This window comes from Argopecten irradians, chromosome 16, assembly GCF_041381155.1.
Source record: "Argopecten irradians isolate NY chromosome 16, Ai_NY, whole genome shotgun sequence".
NCBI classification, from domain to species: domain Eukaryota; kingdom Metazoa; phylum Mollusca; class Bivalvia; order Pectinida; family Pectinidae; genus Argopecten; species Argopecten irradians.
In genome coordinates this window covers 8,826,240-8,847,692 of record NC_091149.1, presented here as the reverse complement: position 1 = coordinate 8,847,692, position 21,453 = coordinate 8,826,240, and the positions used below count along the sequence as shown (strand labels likewise).

General features: G+C 34.5%; 2 protein-coding genes across 3 annotated transcripts in view; one reads left to right on the top strand and one right to left on the bottom strand.

The window, feature by feature from the left end:
* Nucleotides 1-11,539, bottom strand: part of LOC138310348 (uncharacterized) — a 35,224-nt gene extending 23,685 nt beyond the window's left edge. The window contains exons 1-7 of one of the 2 annotated variants that reach the window (XM_069251534.1): nt 11,450-11,539; nt 10,604-10,820; nt 9,992-10,040; nt 8,986-9,078; nt 8,605-8,649; nt 5,901-6,035; nt 339-473 (exon numbers count right to left, since the gene is read on the bottom strand). In XM_069251534.1, the coding sequence (XP_069107635.1) occupies nt 339-473; nt 5,901-6,035; nt 8,605-8,649; nt 8,986-9,078; nt 9,992-10,040; nt 10,604-10,819 (673 nt within the window). In that variant the 5' untranslated portion in view covers nt 10,820; nt 11,450-11,539. The other variant, XM_069251533.1, reaches the window with a different exon arrangement.
* Nucleotides 11,540-11,901: 362 nt separating this feature from the next.
* Nucleotides 11,902-20,799, top strand: LOC138310352 (thrombospondin-1-like). Its single transcript, XM_069251539.1, has 6 exons — nt 11,902-14,090; nt 14,632-14,757; nt 17,125-17,244; nt 18,361-18,542; nt 19,358-19,498; nt 20,651-20,799. Exons 1-6 carry the CDS (start codon nt 13,967-13,969, stop codon nt 20,774-20,776), a joined length of 819 nt encoding a protein of 272 aa, XP_069107640.1. The 5' UTR covers nt 11,902-13,966; the 3' UTR covers nt 20,777-20,799.
* Nucleotides 20,800-21,453: the final 654 nt, after the last annotated feature.

Genomic DNA, 21,453 nt, shown 5'->3' with positions numbered 1-21,453 from the left:
AAAAACTGAATATATTCTTCAAAATAGCTATCAAAGACTCTTTAGTGTGTGTTTTGATAACCATCTTGAAATAGAATTATTGTTAAATAAAATGGCGTTATAACACCTATAACTGAAGAATAATAAATCAGGGTTAAATTTTGAGGGGGCCTTTTGGCCAATGGCACATCAATTTTAAAAAATGTTTGTGAAAGTTTTTGTATATTTTGTTTTGTTAATGGCACGTTAAGAATTCTTGGAAATAACCCATGCATTTCTTTTCATGCAAAATGAACCCTGTTAAATATAAGAATTTACAAGCATGGAAAACCGTATCATTCTACATGGCCTTATCTTACCTGGACACGACATTAAATGATGGCATGCTTCTGTCTGTGTGTGGGACGATAGTGTCGAAGAACAGTGTTGTGTACATGTCCGATGTCGTGTCCCTGTCCCACATGTTCCACTGCATTGACTCCATGATGACCAAACTATAATGCAATTTATATGATTAAAGAAAACTGTTTCTCCCATACTTGACAGGATTATCCCACAGTTGCTAGGGAAAAGATAACTCTGTCTTTTACCGCGGTAGGGAAAAGACAGATCACACGCGCTAGACAACGACAATACATCATCATTACATGCGGTGTCTATTGTCGAAAACGTCATTGATTTTGACGCAATGCGATATTCCTATGATGTCAGCGCTTTGCAAATGTTTCTATATAACTGTATTTACGTCATGTTTCGTTTAAGTATAGGAGAAAAAGAATGAAACATGGGTCTGTTAGATGTTTACGAGAAAGCTATGTCGTATCTACGAATTAGCTATGTCGTAATTACGAGATAATCAGTCGCAATTACGACATAAAAAGTTTACTTCACGTGACACTAATTTGATTCAGTATTTTTTCAGGACATTAACTCATCTCATTACAGGGCGACGTATGAATGCATGAAGAAAGCTAGTGATAATTTGTAAACCCTGTCATACATTGGGAAAAACAATAGTACCGTGCAGTAGGTGTGGAAACAGTGTCATTTTCCCCTATTTCACATTTGGGTTTTTTTTTCTTTACTTTTAGTGAAGTTTGCTAACCGATAATGATAGCACGGGAGTTGCAATTGGTTCACATAAAATGTACTGTAATCTATTGTGATAGTAGATATACATATGTTGTAATTTTAACAATGTCCGCCGTGGTCCCTTATGATGCATGTCCCACCAATACGGTAGCAAAGGCACCTATTTTAAATCTAATTAAGATCTATTTCAAATTCAATGTAGTTCTGATTTCTATAGTTTATGTAATGTTTCCCTACAGAAACATGTGTCTTTCTGTTTGCCTGTGAATATTGTGACCAGAAGACATATATGGGGGTTTTATTTGTTTTTTTTTTGTATTAACAAATTAACATATTTTTCCCAATGACACATCAATTGGTCGGTCAATATACACATCCAATACAATGTATAAAATGCATTGTGATCGTTTAGCTTTATTCAATACATTTTAATTCAAATAAAAATTGATGTTAATATACCTGAAGTGGGAATCCTGCATTCTGATTGGTCGAGAGATATTTGGTATTTTACACTATCACACGGCAGTTAGCATTAGAACAATAGAAGACAATAGACACGGTTGTAGCAACCCCCTAGCAACGGGTGATAGTGCATTACCACAGTGCAAAATATTTACCGCCCGAAAAAGATGCGTACTAGTTTCTTTTTTTCGATGCCATCTTAGGCCATGGGCTAGGAGGGTCCCACATGCACCCCCCCCCCCAAACCTCCGAACCAATGTTTTTCTTAACCCTTATGACCCAGTGATCACCAATCAAAATGTTAACATTGCATAAGTTGGGATGAACTTCCGGTTATGACGTCATCGAGATGGCCGCCATCTCGAATTTCACAAAAAAAGTGAAAAATAGTAATAACATTGACATTTTTCAACCGAAGAAGACAAATGAGGTATCAAAATGATCACAATAGAACAACAAATACATATCAGGACCAAATAATCCAATACATGTAGTGATTTGTACGCAGGAAATTAAAATAAGATTTTAAGGTCAAAAATGGTAAATTTCCAGCATTTTTTTCATATTTGGCTTGATGCAGCAAAAATGTTTCCTAACAACAAATTATTATTCGTTATATCTTATTTGATCTCTTTTCAATCAGTAAAAACAACAACAAAAATATATGAAAAATCATTTGGCTTACAAAACATCATCGGATGCATATACAGGGCATATGATTGTTATTTTAATCCAAACCAACGACACTACAGTTTCCTGATGTCTTAGAATTTCCTGAATATAACATTGGCTATTGACGATTGAAATCTTAGCAAATTTGAATTTAAAGTTGGCTGAATATCAAAGTGGGAGTTCAATATTATCAATTTTCTTGTTCGATATTTTGTAGCCTAGTAGCTTCTCAAAATGAATTATTACACCAAAACGCCAACTGATAGATGAGATCATAAGCTAATCTGACATTACATAACTGGGTTGCAATCATGGTTCTAACGTGTCAATCGCCAATGTCCAGAGTTACCATAAGAAACATCGGCCTGTGGGATGTGGGAGCTCTTCCTGTTTCCAACCTTGTGATTCACATATCGTATATGATGTTCCAGACTTCCCCGGCATGATCGAAAAGACACGAGATCCACATTCTGCGAAGGGTTGAGCTGGTTCTCCTTAATTCGTATGAAGCTCAATTCCTCATTCTTGTGAACCCTCAGTGACCATAGACGGCACAGGAAGATTTTTTGAGGTCATAAATGAGGTCTGCAGTGAAGTTCACTATTTGCCAAGTCTGAAAAGCACTGTAGAGAACTATTTTCTGGGGAGTCTTCAATGGTCTCTTTACCCATACACCATGTGTGACACAACACGCACCTTCAAGGGAGTGGGAAAAGTCGGACAAATGTAAAACATTTAACATTTATGGCCTAATTAATAACCTCGATGATATCACCTGTGCCATTTATGGTCGCACGAGGGACCACAAGATGGATGAAAGGTACTTCATACGAATTATGAAGCTATGTGCAAAGGAGAACCAATTCCGCCGTTCAAAGAATGTGGATCTGGTGTAATTTCCATTATGCCGGAGAAGTCTGAAACAGCATATACGATATCAAAGAATCTGAGAGAGATCCCACATCTCTGAACCTGTTGTTCTTGATATGAACTCTGGCTATGGATGGGTCATGAAAGATGACAGGCTAGAACAACACTGGTAATGCAGTGTCACATCAGCTCATCGACATTGAAGACGACGCTCGGGCTTTCGACGAATTTGATACTGATACCTCGATTACTCTGATTTGGACTACCAGCTACCAGACATGCCGAGTCTCTTCAGTGGATGGAGCAGTGAGGCGAGAAAGCACGCACAATGATAATGATTTTCATTAAGAACCAGTGAAAGAAATATGTGACACTGTAGTAACCATCTGACGTTTTGCTTATGCTATGCAAAGGAAATAAACAACAAATGTGCTCATTTTCAAAGACACAAACGTTCTGGAAACTGTTAATGATATTAACGGAAACACAGACTTAGCTTAGGTTACATTTGTTACGTATCAGTAGGTGTTGTGCTGTAATATTTATTTGTGAGACGCTGCTAATCTCCAAAATTTTAAACATGAAAATGGATTATGTTAAACTGTGACTTGTCCCACCAAGGTATTCTTTCAACTTTACATTATCTGTTTTCTATTTATAAATCGTCAATAGTCAATGTTCTATTTAAGGAAAATATAATACACCCGGAAACTGTAGTGTCAACGGTTTGGAGTTCGAAAAATAGCATATGCCCATTTTACGCACCCGATGATGTTTTGTAAACCTAATAAGGGTATAACAATAATTCTCTTTTGCATTTATATATATTTTTGTTTTTGTTGTTGTTTTTACTGATTGAAAAGAGATCAAATAACTGATTACGAATAATAATTTGTTGTTAGGAAACATTTTTGCTGCATCAAGCTTAATATGAAAAATTTGCTGAAAAAATCTTCATTTTAAGCTAAAAATCCTATTTTTTCATTTCCTGCGTAAAAATCACTGCATATATTGGATTATTTGGCCCCGACATGTATTTATTGTTCTATTATGATCATTTTGATACCTCATTTGTCTACTTTAGTTGAAAAATGTCAATGTTATTACTATTTTTCACTTTTTAGTGAAATTCGATATTGCGGCTATTTTGATTACGTCATAACCGGAACTTATACAATGTTAACATTAATTTTTGTTATTGTTGTTCATTAAACTGATCGGTAAGTGGTCAAAAAACTTATTAGAAATAATAGTTTGCTGTTTGAATACATTTTTGCTGCGTAAAGCCAAATATGAAAAAATTGCTAAGAATTCACCATTTTTGAGCTTAAAATCCGAGTTTTTCATTTCCTGCGTAAAAATCACTACATATGTTGGATTATTTGGTCCCGATATGTATTTGTTGTTCTTTTGTGGTCATTTTGATACCTCATTTGTCAACTTCGGTTGAAAAATGTCAATGTTATGACTGTTTTCACTTTTTAGTAAATTTCGAGTTGGCGGCTATCTTGATGACGTCATAACCGGTAGTTGATCCCAACTTATGCAATGTTAACATTTCCACTTGTGATCAGAGGGTCATAAGGGTTCAAAAAATATTGGTTCGGAGGTTTTTTTTTTTTGGGGGGGGGGAGCATGTGGGACCCTCCTAGCCCATGGCCTATCTTTGCTTCTGTCTATCTGATGTTTAAACTTTCTAATTTTACCATTTCTTATAAAGTTGCAGCACTTGAAGTATTTTTTTAATAAATATAACGTGTACACGTGAAAAATAGGCTCGAAAGATGCCGAATCATTCTGACCTCGAGAGTAACACGAGAGTTGTGAAACCAAGAAAAAATGCCAACAATATTTCGTAAACAAATCATGTGATCGACCCAAGCAGACTGTATCTACAAAGAAAATAATGCAATATTTGATACACACAATATTGAATTACGGCAATGTGTGAATTAGATGTTTCAAAAACTCGCTCTGTTGACATATACCATCACGATTTGATCATATTAGCCAGAACGAAAACGTAAACGAACACATGTGTGCTTACGCTAGTTACCTGGGACACCACGTGCAGGTCGTGTGAACATCAGTCACGTAATACGATTCGGAAATCCGACAAAAACCCGAAGGTACTGAACATGGTGGTGATTGAAGGCGCTTTATTCTAAACCAGGAATATTTGAACCCTAGATTTCGGCTCTCTTATATGCCGACATATGCTTTTTGGAGGCAAAATCATAAAGTTACAAGTCCATATTCCAATATCAAATGTTAAAGCGACAAATCGTTGCAATGATTTTCACATGAAATATAATTTTACAGGAACTACATATGAAATATAAAAAATTAAGTACATTTCATTCGGTCCATATGGTGTTATACCGTCTTGGTAGACTCTAAAATATTAACTGCGGGTATTCAATTTTACTCGATTTTAATCCATATTTACATGAAGAAATGTCGATAATCTATAACATGTATTTCGAACAAAAACTGAATTTATTCTTCAAAATAGCTATCAAAGACTCTTTAGTATGTGTTTTGATAATAATCTTGAAATAGAATTATTGTTAAATAAAATGGCGTTATAACACCTAAAACTGAAGAATAATAAATCAGGGTTAAGTTTTGAGGGGGCCTTTTGATCAGTGGTACCTCAATTTTAAAAATGTTTGTGAAAGTTTTTGTATATTTTGTTTTGTTAATGGCACGTTAAGAATTCTTGGAAATAACCCATGCATTTCTTTTCATGCAAAATGAACCCTGTTAAATATAAGAATTTACAAGCATGGAAAACCGTATCATTCTACATGGCCTTATCTTACCTGGACACGACATTAAATGATGGCATGCTTCTGTCTGTGTGTGGGACGATAGTGTCGAAGAACAGTGTTGTGTACATGTCCGATGTCGTGTCCCTGTCCCACATGTTCCACTGCAGTGACTCCAGGATGACCAAACTATAATGCAATTTATATGATTAGAGAAAACTGTTTCTCCCATACTTGACAGGATTATCCCACAGTTGCTGGGGAAAAGATAACTCTGTCTTTTACCGCGGTAGGGAAAAGACAGCTCACACGCGCAAGACAACGACAATACATCATCATTACATGCGGTGTCTATTGTCGAAGACGTCATTGATTTTGACGCAATGTGATATTCCTATGATGGCAGCGCTTTGGAAATGTTTTTATATAACTGTAATTCGTCATTTTTTGTATAAGTATGGGAGAAAAAGAATGAAACATGGGTCTGTTAGGTGTTTACGAGAAAGCTATGTCGTATTTACGGGACACTCAGTACACTCATCTCATTACAGGGCGACGTATGAATGCATGAAGAAATCTAGTGATAATTTGTAAACCCTGTCATACATCGGGAAAAAACTATAGTACAGTGCCGTAGGTATGTCATTTTCCCTTATTTCACATTTGTTTTGTTTTTTTGTTTTTTGTTGTTTTTTTTTACTTTTAGTGAAATTTGCTTACCGATAATGATAGCACGGGAGTTGCAAGTGGTTCACATAAAATGTACTGTAATCTATTGTGATAGTAGATACATATGTTGTAGTTTTAACAATGTCCGCCGTGGCCCCTTATGATGCATGCCCCACCAATACGGTAGCATAGGCATCTATTTTAAATTCAATGTAACTATGATTTTTATAGTTTATGTAATGTTTCCCTACAGAAACATGTGTCTTTCTGTTAGCCTGTGAATATTGTGACCCGAGGACATATATGGGGTTTTTAAATAGAATTTTTTCCAATAACACATTAATTGGTCGATCAATATACACATCAAATACTATGTCTAAAATGCATTGTGATCGTTTAACTTTATTCAATAAATTTTAATTCAAATAAAAATTAATGTTAATATACCGCAAGTGAAAATCCTGCATTCTGATTGGTCGAGAGATAGTTGGTATTTTACATCACGAAGGGGGGTTAGCATTAGAACAATTAGAGACAATAGACACGTTCATAGCAACCACTACCAACGGGTGATAGTGTATTTTTGACAGTGCAAAATATTAACCGCCCGAAAAAGATACGCACTCGTTTCTTTTTTCGGCGCCATCTTTGTCTGTTTAAGCGACGCTTCAAAATATTTACGGAGTTATTTAGTAATAGTCTTGCCAAATTAGTCTGTTTAACAATATATATATATATTTTTATTTAAGGACGGGGCTTTCTATTTACACCTTTTCGATTACCGTCCAAGCGCTATATGTGGCTTTTATGAACCCGTCGGTGATAAGGTGAACGGGAGACATGCGATTACAAGCGTCTTCGTGACATTGCTAATGTTGTAAACAGACGACGGGACGTAACAAAACTTCATTGAGATTTACAAAAAAGTTAAGATTTAAACAAACGCAGGGGACAAGACAACAAGAATCTTTCACTGAATGCTTATTGGAGTACTTTTTATAATGCAATGGTAATAAGCGCTACTGAGTGAATATGCTATTTTACTGCTGATGGTGAGTGTTAGACTTTTGCAAAAAATAAGTTAAAATGTTTCAATAGTTTTGTTTCTAAACTTGTGGTATAATCAGATAAATACTACTTGCATTAGAGGGAGACAGTGATATTCTCAGGGTGACACTGTCACCCTCTAATGCAGGTACATGTAGTATCACTGTCACCCGAGGCGAAGTCAAGCGTGACAGTGATATTCCGAGGGGTGACAATAGGCACTATCACCCTCTAATGCAGGTAGTATTTATTTTATTATACCAAAAGTTTAGAAACAAAAGCAGTTTTCAAGTGTTTGCAATCTATTGAAACAATTTAACTTATTTTAGCAAAAGTTGAACACTCACCGCTGGCAGTAAAAATAGCATATCAGCGTCTACTCAATAGCACTAGTTATCATTGCATTATAAAAAAGATTACTCACAATAAGCATTCAGTGAAATATTCTTTTTGTCTTGTCTCTTGCGTTTGTTAAAATCTAAACGTTTTTGTTAAATTTAATGAATTTGGTTTCGCCCTGTCGTCTCTTTCCAACATTAGCAAAGTCACGAAGACGCTTGACATCGCTTGTCTTCCGTTCACCTAATCACCGACGGGTTGATAAACATATAGAGCATGGAAGGTAAATTAAAAGATGTAAAAGTAAAGCTCCGTCCTCAGTTTGGAAAAAAAACATATTGATCAATAGACTAATTTGGCAAAACTATTACTAAATAGCTACAGTAATTTTGAAGCTACTTTTCAAAAAACAAAGATGGCGTCGAAAAAATAAACGAGTGTGCATCTTTTTCGGGCGGTCAATATTTTGCACTGTCAAAAATACACTATCGCCCGTTGCTAGGGGGTTGCTACGATCATGTCTATTGTCTCCTATTGTTCTAATGCTTACTGCCGTGTGATAGTGAACAATACCAAATATCTCTCGACCAATCAGAATGCAGGATTCTCACTTGAGGTATAATAATAGGCACTGTCACCCTCTAATGCAGGTGGTATTTATATAATAACATAGGGAAATTATCCGACTGTTCAGCATACTTACCTGGAGCGATGCTGCTACAGCATTGGCTAGGACAGTCATGACACTCTGGGAAAATCAAATCTATATACTGATGTATCAATAAAAAAAATTTTGTCAGATGTTATTTGCTACCAAACGTTAACCACATTTTGGAAATAGCACATGCTGAGGTGACCCGAACAAAGGTTAGTTAGATCTTGTATTGGAGCGTAACGTGGAGGATCATAGATGAGCGGACTTTTTAAAAGTAATTCATATTTGGATTTAGCTTAATTCATCAAAGCCTTTCGTTTGCAATTGATCAATGAAGAGAAAATATCATGTCAGCCTTTTCGCCCAATTATGCACAAATAACTTTAACACTACAAAATCTACAGGCAAATACAATCGCCTCTCTCTTACCATCGTGATGGTGATGGGCTCTTGTACAGCAGGCTTCAGTGCAGTGACTGTGTTCACATTCGTTTCTCTTTGATACAGTAGATACACGAGCCGCTGTTTAACAGATAAACAGTATTCCGTCTTAACATATTAATTTGTTACCTCTAATGCGGGTAAGTAACTGTCCAATTATGACATCATTATTATGTGAGCGAAACTCACGTCGTAAAAATGATTTAGCGGTGTACTGAAAAGCAAATTTCTATCGCGTTTTCTAACTTTTGCGATATTAGTTTCCAGTCATGTTTGCGAAGTTGACTTAAATGTTCGCAAATTTAAAGCCTGAATTGAAATATCTGCCACTGTTATCAATTTGAATGATGATTCGCGGAGATCAACTTTTGCAAGTAGTCCTTAATCGCGAAAATCATGAACGTTAATGCCACGTGAAAGAAAGCTAGTTTCAGTATTCGTTTTTGTTTGTTTGGTTTTTTTAATAAATTTTGGGCTTGTTGTTGTTGTTGTTGTTCTAAGGGTTTATCGATACCGTTTTATTACTTGAAAATGCATACATAGAAACGATATTACTTTCACTTTATAAAGTGTGAATAATAATTTTGAAATACATCAACATTTATTTTAGGATTAACTTGAATATATTTTTATGTTATGGAAATATAACACAAAAATCTGAGTGTACTCTAAATAAACCGCGAAGCGGTTTATGATGGGTTTATGATGAGAGTACACTCAGATTTTTGTGTTATATCTCCATGACATAAAAAATGTATTCAAATTAATCCTTATAATTCAATTTACTAAATATAATCTCAATATTCAAAATTCATTTTGGGACTCTTTTGTCAATAAAATCACTACACCGTCATCTCAGCCAATCAGAAGCAACGTTACAAACGGCGACGCCATTTTTTCCTTTATGGGCTGATAAAGTGAATTTTTAAGCCAATGAAAATGCTCGTAACAAGCAAAATTGAATTATGCTCAAATACGGTAAAGTCGTACTTACATGTGCAGTTCGTTAGCTGGATATCGTCTGTATGATATACAAATCCAGCCTATAATTGAATATCAAATGACAAACAGTTAATAAATATTGGAAACGTAATGCATAGTTAGGATGTGTTAGTTTTTGATTGGTTGGTTTGTTTGCTTAGCGTCCTTATGATAGCCAGGTTCATATATTGACGTACTACCCCGTTATATGTGTGTGAATGTATATTTGTTTTATGAAGATGCGGTATATTCCTATAATGAGCCTTGCAATAGTGGGACTCTTGTTATTTTATAGTGCTTTATGTAATGAAAGCTATTACCGTATTCGACCCAATAAGCGCCTATGTCTTTATAAGCGCCCTCCCCCATTTTTGAGGCCTCAATTTCAATTGCCCAGGCATGCACGTACATAAGGGCCAAAACTATATAAAACGGTATAGATTTGCAATAATTTTGACTTATTAGCACTTTTTCATTTGTATCAATATTTAAGTGCCCTGTGCGTTTATTGGGTTGAATGCTGTAATGTAAATAACCCCATATACATGTAGGATGTTGTCAGATCCTGTATGAAATGAAGTGAAACTAACAATCTGTACTTTAATAAGATATAGAATGCATTTACCTTGTTTCGATTACTTTCAGGAATCTCTATCCATCGTCCCTCCTGTACTATTTGAGAGTTTCTTAGACAGGAACCGGAATTTAAGATATCCACTGGTGATGCATTATGGGAAGGACCTGCCAGTATTGTTAGGTCCGAGTCTGTACACCAGCAGTGTCCATTGGCTTGAACAAGGTCAAAGGTCAAGAAACCAATAATAGATATGACGAGCAGCATGCTGGAGAAGAAAAGCAATACATATTTTGTTTGCTAATGATCATTTCTCTGCTTGAATAAGGTCCAAAATTAAATACTATTGCCTCCCTTTCTCGACGTGAAAACACAATCTTAAGTCCAACTAAAGTTCTGTCCTCCTATGTTAATTGTTTACTTAGATCGATTTTTGTTTGTTTGTTTTTTTGTTGTTGTTTTTTTTTTTTTTTTTTTTTTTTTTTTTTAATTGGGGAGTTCCTCGAAATTACAACATGTTAGCGAAACATGGCCCAGGTTAATTGTTCACAGAATGAAAGAAACATCTTATATTATATATAATTAATTGTTTTGGCGTTAACAAACAAAAATGCAACACTAGAATATGACAATGATTTGAGCAAATTGTTTACAATCTAATATTTATACTAAAGATCTTTCTTACATAATTATAATCGTAATAGTACAATAACGTTAAGGTCCACTTTGACCAATATAAAACTAGGTGAAGCGATATAATTAGTTGACATGTAAATCTCAAACAGAAAAAAAATCAACTGTTGAGCTATAGTTTATGTTTGAGCCCTCTAGCTAAAATGATAATATAATATGATAGTAAACATATATAAAATGTTTAACTACTTACTGCTGACTTACCTTATTTTATGTGTGGCCCTCTTGGCGTTGGACTAGACTTAGATTGTAGGATAAGGCTATCATCTGTAATACTTCAATCGTGACAATGACGATACAGTTTTAAGGTCATCCATAGTTTTATCTACGTAGTTATTAATCATTGGTTTAATAACAATATATTTCAATCACAGTACATAATTAATACGAGATATATCATGGTTTATGTTTGCCAACGATTTGAAAAGTACATAGCTTATAACAAAAATTGCTTTTGATTTGGTAATTTACTTGGATTATTGTAGTAGCCATCGAACAACATTGAAACTATCTACGCTAAGCATCATGTGTATGGCATTGCAAATTTCATTGATAATTTCGGTTATTTCAGAACATTATTTCTACTGACCAATTTATAGATAAGGACGTCAACAATCATACACATATGACGACGCCGCACGACCAGTAAGTATTGAATGATAACCCAAGGTCGTATATTATATGTCTTCACACACATACATATATTTTAATGTCTTTTGAAATCATTGTCAATAACTATACTTCATATTTGTCGCATATGATATTGGGCTAATGTGACTTGGCGGGCTTCTTCGGTATTTTCAAACAATAAGTAGTTCGGGGTTTCAGAAATAGAAGTGAAATTAACCGTTATATCCCCTGACAATGTGTAGTTATTTTTGGATCCAGAAATACATTAATGACCTACATAGTCGATGGGCTGATAGGAAAGACGAATGACAATTGAGTTTTTGTTATGTATGTTAATATATTAAATGTTCTATTTATAGCTTAGGTAATTTAAGGCCAACCCATGCTGATCGCCAGACGATTGTAGATGGCCGCACCTTACCACGTTTGTATTATGCTTGAGCAAAGAAGTAATTGTTACCGTGTAGATTAATATGTTGACGAATGTTCAAGGATTTCAAAACTGGCTAGGTCATAACAATATCAGGGTTTATTTTGAGTTTGGGTTTGATAACTGTCCTATTTACGGTCAGGGTCATGTAATGACGTACTAGGTTTGTTGGTGGAGGAAATCCTGAGTACCCGGAGAAAAAAACCACCGACAGCGGTCAGTACCTAGCAACTTGATTACAACTCTCGACCTAGAGGTCGAGGGGTGGTGGTAATGTGTCTAGCCATTTTATCGAAGGATAAAAATAATTTTATATTTCCCTTCAATAGGGCCTCAGTGTTTGTCTAGACATCTTAACCACTCAGCAATCGCAGCCCAATCGTCAATATCAGACAGCACAAAGATGACACAATTAGATAACATTAACATACGGCTACATTCAAAGTGTCGTTTAGCGTATTAACTCAACTCAACTAATAGCTATTTAAAATTGCTGTTAAGTTATTTCCGAGTCAATTATCCTCCACGCTTTTTCTTAATGCTGTATACAAAATCTTAATTAAGATACTTAAAAAATTTACTCAAATCAGTGTATTCAGATGGAATCAAATATGACATATGCTACCGCCTCACTGTTAGGAAGGTGTTGGGCTTTACTCGTTCAGACACACTATAGTATATAATAGTGGTGGTTTTATGCGCTCAGCACAATTGTTATCTTTTTCATACTTTTTTACGAAATACTTTTGTAAGATGACACTTTCAAAAGGGCAAGTGTCTCGTTATCACAAGGAAACTCAAAACCATACAGAACATTGACATGCTCATACGCAACTCATTACATGAGAGGCCGTCCTTCTTCCCTTCTACTCCGTCTTCTTCTTCCTTTTTTTCTTATAGTTACACATATCCATCGAATATCGATTATTATTTTGTTGTGGATTGACAATGGCCTTCATAGATTGTGGGAAAAATTCAGATACAGTGAATGTGCAGGTTACTTCTTTGATTCAGTCAATAGTTATAAAGTAAATTATAGTATAGACTGTAGGAAGTGTGGTTAAGGTCGTCCAGTCCTACGTTTTGGATATATGAGTTAATAACCTCTAGTTTAGCGCTTTGTAATGTGGCCACCATAAGGGTATTCACTTGTTTAATTGTTTGAGGGTAAATGAAATTTAGTATATGTTATTGCATGGTGGCAGTGATGTGTCGATTAGTGACTGGGTGTGATTGTCTGATCTTGCAGCTGTTAATTGGACGTCAAAAATTATAAACTAATCCAAACCAATAAATGAGTTTACTAGTTTTATCTTACATATTATTTTATACTTGTAATCTATTGGTTGATTGGTGAATTTCATGTCGCTAGTAATAGGTAAATTATTTAATGTTTGTAAAAAAGTTTTTAAAAATTATGGTGATTTCCAGTAATTGTCGCCATTTCGAACCTACAGTAAAATTTCATCGTTTGGTTATACTAAGCGTTTTCCGTAGAAGATTGCTGTAACACTGCATATTTTGTCTTTGCATATCACAGAGTAAGCTCCCTTTACGTTCGCAAACACATGACGTCACAAATAATACCTACCCACAGGGGAAGAAAACCCTGTAATAAGCTATAATACATACAAAATTGATTTGTTTAAAACTTAGCTACTATGGCCCAAGGAATATTAGTGTTTTTGTTGCTCCTACGTGTCGCCGTATTTGTGCAAAATGTGGAAGTTGACGTTGTGAGCGACGATAGTGTCCACAACAAATTTAACCGAGGACAAGATATTGGTAAGTTTAATCAAATTATATTCTAAATTGTTGTTAAATTCACTGACTAAAAATTTCTGGATTTACTCTTTAAAAATATTTCATCGGGGTTTTTTATGCTCACCATGTTTATAGCCTTTGAAATTATCTATAACACGCCAGACTCTGATATGTAAAACCAGGATTGTGATAAATTTCGTGATATTCTAAACCTTTCGTATAATAACAAGTTGAACAACTTTACGTTAAATGTTTATGCAGGTAAATATGTGCCATACAGTACTGATAGATAATGTTGTAATATTTCGGAATGCAGCAGAATCTCCATTACCCAAGCAAATAAAGAAAATATATATAGTCTTAAAATTGTTATAAAATTGTTTATAAACAACAAAGGTGTATTGTCGCAAAAATACCAAATACGCATAATATTACTATCAATACGATTTATCGTTCAAATCACATATCTATATAACGTATACTATGCGATATGAACAACAGTTTGGTTGTAGCGTCGTCTGTGACGTACTATGTGATATTATAGTTATTCTATTTACCATAGTATGGGGAGACTGGAGCGACTGTAGCGCCACCTGTGGGACGGGAACTCAGACACGACATTGCCATCATTGTCCACACCTTCACAGCCACATGGAGACACGGACCTGTACTCTGCCACAATGTCCAGGTGTGGTGGTAGACATGGTTACTATTAAGGTTGTATTCTTCTGAGGTTTCAGTCCCGTTGAAGTCTCGTTTCGATATAGATCAAAGAAGTTATGAGGTTTTCAAATAAAATCTATCAGTATCTGTAGGAAGTTGCCAGTTGCAAATTTTGTCAAAAAATTACATTTCTAGTTTTAGTGGATTTTTTTTTATACGGGGATTTTAAGAAATGGCCCATTTGGCGGCCATTTTGAAATTGTGTCTTTTTTCGCTTTGAGTAGAGCCACAGTTTTACCATTTTTTACTGAAATTGTGTTTACTTAAATCATCACTGCGCCAGTATTTTTAGCTGTATCGAGCTAATTTTTGCTGTAAATCTTTACTGGGTTCGTGGTCATTAAGATATTGAGCATAAATGTGTGATATGATACACTTTTGTCACTTTATTTTTACATTTAATGGTTATTTGAGCACATTTATTTTTTACTCGGAAATACTGAAAAATAACAAATATTCAAATGGGACAAAAAAGTAAGCACACGGACTCCCCATTTTTCTGCCTGATTTAGAAAGAACAACCCTTTCCCTGTTGATATGCAAAATATTAACAAAAGTTTAATACCAGAACTTTTTCTATAAAGGGCTAAATTTGGCAAAAATGGCTGAAAATGGTGCATTTTGTAGCTCAAAATTAAGGGGTAGGGATAGCATATGTTGTTATTCTGATAAAAATTATAAGTCTTATTGATCAAAACTGGTATAATTTTAAAGAAGACAACCAGAAAATAAATTCTACAAACATCCATACATATCAAACACTTCTCAGAGGAGTACATCCTTAACATGATATTACACTTACCTATTCTATATTTGCATATTACAGAGTTATCTGCCTTTTGGGTAGGTATTGATTGTGACGTCATGTGTTTGCGAGCGTAACGTTATACTTTTAGGAGAAAACAACGCGAACTGCATTCACAAAATAATGACGTTACAATTGATACCTATCCGCAAGGGAGCTAACTCTGTAATATGCAAAGACGGAATAGATATAACCGGAGACTAACAAACAAATAGCTGTGTCTAGTAATCCTTCCGAATAGAATAAAAAAACATTCGCCTGATTTTCGTTATACGTCAATCATCTGAGGAATACATACTTGTTTTAATAACCCTATGGCTACCGACCATGAATATCATCTACCTTCCATGTTATGGTTTAGGTCACGTCTGATTAAAATATATAAGAGTAGCACAGAAAAGAAAAGAAATGGTAAAGGCCACCTACCACCATTTTTTAAATGCTGCTACAAAAAAATGTTTTATTATTTTAGTTGGCGTATACGTGTAATACACAATATTTAATATTTCAATTGTTTGCGCGTTATACAGACCGCAAAACCAAATTATTTTACATAAACAACAATGTTAACGTTTGCCACTGTCCAGGTTAAATGGAGTTTTCAAGATTGGTCACCTGTCACTAATGTTCAAGAATGGCATTTTGATCTACCATCTTGCTAAACTTTTATATAGGGGTTGTTTTCTTATGCTGAATTCCGCACCAAAAAATGACCAAAATATTCATGAGATTCCAATATTGATAACCTCCCCCTGTCGCAAACAGATTTGACAGAATTTTAAAATTTCTTTACATATTTTACATCTACATACATTGCGCAACCCTAACATTAAACATTTGAAATCGATGCGCCCTGAATACCCGATCAGTATGCTCGGAATTATTCACCTCTCTATGATATCTAAAACATTTGAAACTGATGCGCCCTTACTACCCAATCAGTAGGCTCTGAAACATTCACCTCTCTATGAAAGCCAGTCCCCACAAGGGGATTTCCAGGAGTCTTTTTTTTTTTTTTTTGGTTTGATTCTGCGGTCCCTTATAAGAAGCATTGTGTCAACAGCGTATTAGTAATATTAAATCAATAATGGGTCTGAAATATTTTTCTTTCTGCAAACCAGTTTCATTTTCGGCTTCTTTTATATTTCTTTTTTAATCTAATACAAACAAACAATTATATTTTATGGCACATATGTTAATTGTAAGATAAATGTTAATGCAACGCGCCTTCTTCAGAATATGCCGCTATCAAATGGACAAGATTTCATTCTTCTGCAAAGCGATACAACACGAACATACCACAGCCTCCCAAAACACACTGATATTTACACAAATCGAGGTCATCCTTAAGTGGCCCTAGCTGCAGCGTAATTAAGAAGGTATTCATTTTAAGAGAATACTCCAAATAATTTGAATAAGAAAGAAAGTGATCTTAATAAGAAGGTGTTTCAGAAGTGGATGTTTTACTGAAAATACCAATGGATTTATGGTGCAGGGTTTTATATGTCAACTTAAATCATTAAACAGTTTGGTCGGAATGGGGACAGTGCAGTGTCACATGTGGAAACGGACATATGCGACGGCATTGCCTACGTCATTGTAACCATGCCAACGAGGTTCTACCTTGTAACTATAGAACGTGTCCAAGTATGTCAATTTTTTGTTATTAGCAATAAATCTGGCTATTTCTAGCCGTATGCATATACCCTTTTGACGTTTACTGAATGCCGTTTGTTTTCAAATTTACACAAACCTTAACAGTTGAATTATGCTAAGAAAATTGACATATTTTAGCATTAGTTTTATAAAATTTACTTTCTCGTGCTTTGCAATTATGTTATCGGTATATTTATGTTTGCATTATGTTATCGGTATATTTATGTTTGCACTATCATCAGTTAATGTTTCGTTTATTTTGCATGTATTTAGCCATTTTAAGGTACTGAAAGGCTCTATCTGAAAGCCATTATTAAAAAACAACATTCAAAAATAAATATGGCGCTATTTAATACTATGCAAGTTAAGGTTATGTCAGAGTAAATCTCCCTTGCCAATATTTTGATTAGTTTAAAGGTTTAACACACCGTCCATACGTAATGAGAAATACAAATCGAATGGTGGAGTAAGCCGCACGCAATTTCGTAAAGGTCACGAGACATTCATCGTTACTTTCTTCATTTGTGTGTTTGTGGTAAATATTCCGTCTTTCGATATCAGAGATTACATCACTTGCGGGTGGATATATCACTGTTGACGTCGTTATTTTGTGAGCGACATTCACTTAAAAATGACTTTGTGACAAAGTTAGATAACTCTTTAAAATGCGTGTAGTTTGTAAAAAAATTCTAAAATATTACAACAAATGCAATGTTTTATGTTAGTAATCCGACGGTTGGAATTTTGTCGTCGATGCTGTAGTCGATTTGTAATGTTAAGTCATAGAAAATATGTACTCATCCTTAGCATGTTTATTGCAGCTTATACCTGTGATTAGACAGAGGAGTCCAAAAAGGATTTTTGAATATTGAAGAGATTATCTTTAGCTTTGGGTTTTATTACTCAGATATTCGTGTTATATTTCCATAAACATAAAAATTATATTCAAATTTATTCGTATAATATACTAAAAAATAATCTCTTCAATATTCAAATTTCATTCTTGTACTCTTTTGTCTAAGAAATCATAAGACCGTTATCTCAGCCAATAAGAAGCGACGGTACAAACGGCGACGCCATTTTTTTTTTCCTTTAAACCATTTCCAGGTGTGATACAGGGTTCAGCTCATACATGTGACAAAATGTCTGTCATACATGCTTTAGCGGAGATCAACACAAACTCATCAGATCGCTGCTCAGACCCATGGGCTTCTAAAACTGAGAATTTTCTAATGTCCAACTGTCAAGGGATACCCTCAGATACTAGCCACTGGTATAAAGGGTTATCGGTACGTAACAAATCAAAGTTAAGAAAGACGTGACGTAAAGGGGAGGAGACAGAAACGTTGGTCCTCTGTAAAAAGCATTTTTTTTCATTTATGGACAAAATACATCCTTAATGGTTTATACTGACCTCACCATAGCAACATCATTCGAAACCAAATTGCATTTGAAACACTAGGTCATGGTCGACGTTTGGATTGTATCGCAGACTGCAATATACAATGGAATCATTCAGTTCCGTTATGGTCAATTTTCGTGGGAGACAAATTCATTTTTTATAATTATTACCTGTGAAATATCGCTGTGAATAGAAATCGCTTGATATGAAAATGCAAAATTAAGTTGTCGTGGAAACAGATTGGTTTATAGTATAAGATGGTTATCCATGTTAACTTGTTCCTTTTGTTTACCATTGTCGCTTCTTTAAGGATGCTACAGCGAAACCGAATGGTAATTTGTATCTTTTGAAAACAGGAGAATATGAATTGGTATTTTCATACGGGATAAAAATTACTTTTAACATTATTAACTAGTTTTAGCTTATTCTTTTATTTCTTTATAAAAGTATTTACAATGATTAATTTCACTCCCCCCCTCCCCCAAAAAAAAAAAAAAAAAACAATAATAATAATTAATTATTGCCTTATATGGATTGATGTTGCAGACAACTAAAGCAAAACTAATTATTTTATATATATTTTTCTGTTAATCAAACATAAATATACACAATTAAGCTATCAGTTATCGTTCGAATGATGAATATTATTTATGTTCTCTCGCCGATGTAGACTATTTAAATAAATAAATATTTGATCTTTAGGTAGCCATTAACTGTAACACGACCCGACAGATTCCTGCCTACACACCCGTGGGGACCTTCTGGAATAACACGTACCAGCAGGACAGGTTACACGAGGGCTACAGTGGCATCTTCATTGAGTGTACTCAGGACGGATTCAAAGTAAAGTGATTTTTATCATTTTCATCGATTTTTATTTTTTTTGAATATTTATTCATTTTTTATTCATTTGATTACATTTTTTACTCATTTATTGTTATAGGTTTTTTATTTATTTGTTTTTGTTGTGTGTGTGTGTGTGTAATTTGTATTAAAAAAAATCAGCTATTTTTCGAAAGATATGTTATTTATTATGGACATTTGTTGGGGTAAATATGGATTTATACCGCCATGGTTTAATTAAATACCAGAGATCATTATTTTAAATTCTAACATTGAAAACATGCTATGGCCGAAAAAAGGGTATTTTATTTCTTTATCAGATATGTAATTCCTTAGACAAATGTCAAAATGATAACCCGATGTATATGTAAATTACAAGAAAAACGATTGTTATGACGTCACTCTAAAGATCTCAATTATTGGGAAATACTATCAAAGAATATATACTGACTCGATGATTCTTAAAGAGGAAAATCGAGGCGATATGCTTTATATTGAAGTCCACATGCCCATATATAAGCCAATGCAAGTAGAGGAAAATCAGAGCATATCAAATATACCTTATACTCATATTATTTAACGTGTTCGTTTTGTATGTCTTAATAAAGGAGCAGATAGTCTCAAACATTTGTCAATTTTGTTTTGTCCACACGGTTGGAATTACTTCCTTGTCCCATATTTACCATTTGAAGTAATTCGTATCCTACAGACGTACGTTTGATGGGATCCCGTGTCATCTGGGAAATCCCTTTGATATTACTTATTTGACCCTTTATATAACTAATAGCATAGACTTCAAAAGATGCTACAACGCTGACAATTAGGTTTTTTTATGGAAACAGGAGCAGGCGACTTAGTATTTTTCTTCAGTAACAAAAATTGCTTAATTTACATCATTACCACCATTGAAAAGTTTGAGCTACATCATAAAAAAATCATATTATGTCATATATGGAATGAACATTCACCAAAAGCAAAGTGAATTATTTGTTAATGTATTTTTCTGTTTATTGGGCACAAATACATGTTTAGACATCAGTTACTGTCAAAATAATGAGTATGATTTAAGTTCTCTGTCGGCGGTGGAGCATCTTTATATAAGTCAATTAAATCAATTTTATTGCTATAAACATTTCATTTTTCTATTTTTAGATGGCCGTACAAGCCTGTTCTGGAGTGCCGACTGTGATAAATATACCATATATACCAGGGACACATCTTACAGATGATTCCAAGCATCCAAATCTTCCTTCGAGATACTTTACTGTTAGATGGTAGAAATGGTAATAATTAAAGGGTAACTAGGACTTGTCTTGTTTGTTATGATATTCTATACACTCGCTAGTTGTTATATGTATTAAAAGGCAAAAACGACACATACCATTAATAAGTATTTCTCCCATTCTGGACAGGGCTTCCCTGTGGTTGCTAGGGAAAAGACAGCTCACGCACGCTTAACGATGACGTCATCGATACTTGTGGAGACTATTGTCGAGGACGCCATTAATTGCTGACGCGAAAAAAATAATCCTAATCTTATAATTTTGGTATGGGAGAAAATAACCAAACATAGATCTGTCAGGTTGATAAGGATATATCAACCCGCGCCATGTGAAAGATTTTAGCCGAAATATTTCACTTTTGTTGAGATATCCATGCTAATATTTAATTTATTCTTGGTTACTCGTTGAAATAATCAGTTATTCAACTTGTTTTACAATAAATAAAGTTTTAGATTTTTTTATACTTACACTTAGTAAGCAGTGAGTAATCTTTTTTGATTGCAAATATTTTACCACGTGTAATATAAACAAATTGTCAATCAACGACTGCAGTGTTTATTTAATGTCCTGAGAGTTGAATAACACCACCTATTGCGGTAGAAATGCAACTTCATCACTATTCTCCAGATAGAGAAATTAGACACTAGCCAATCGAGGGTGTACAGGATTTTT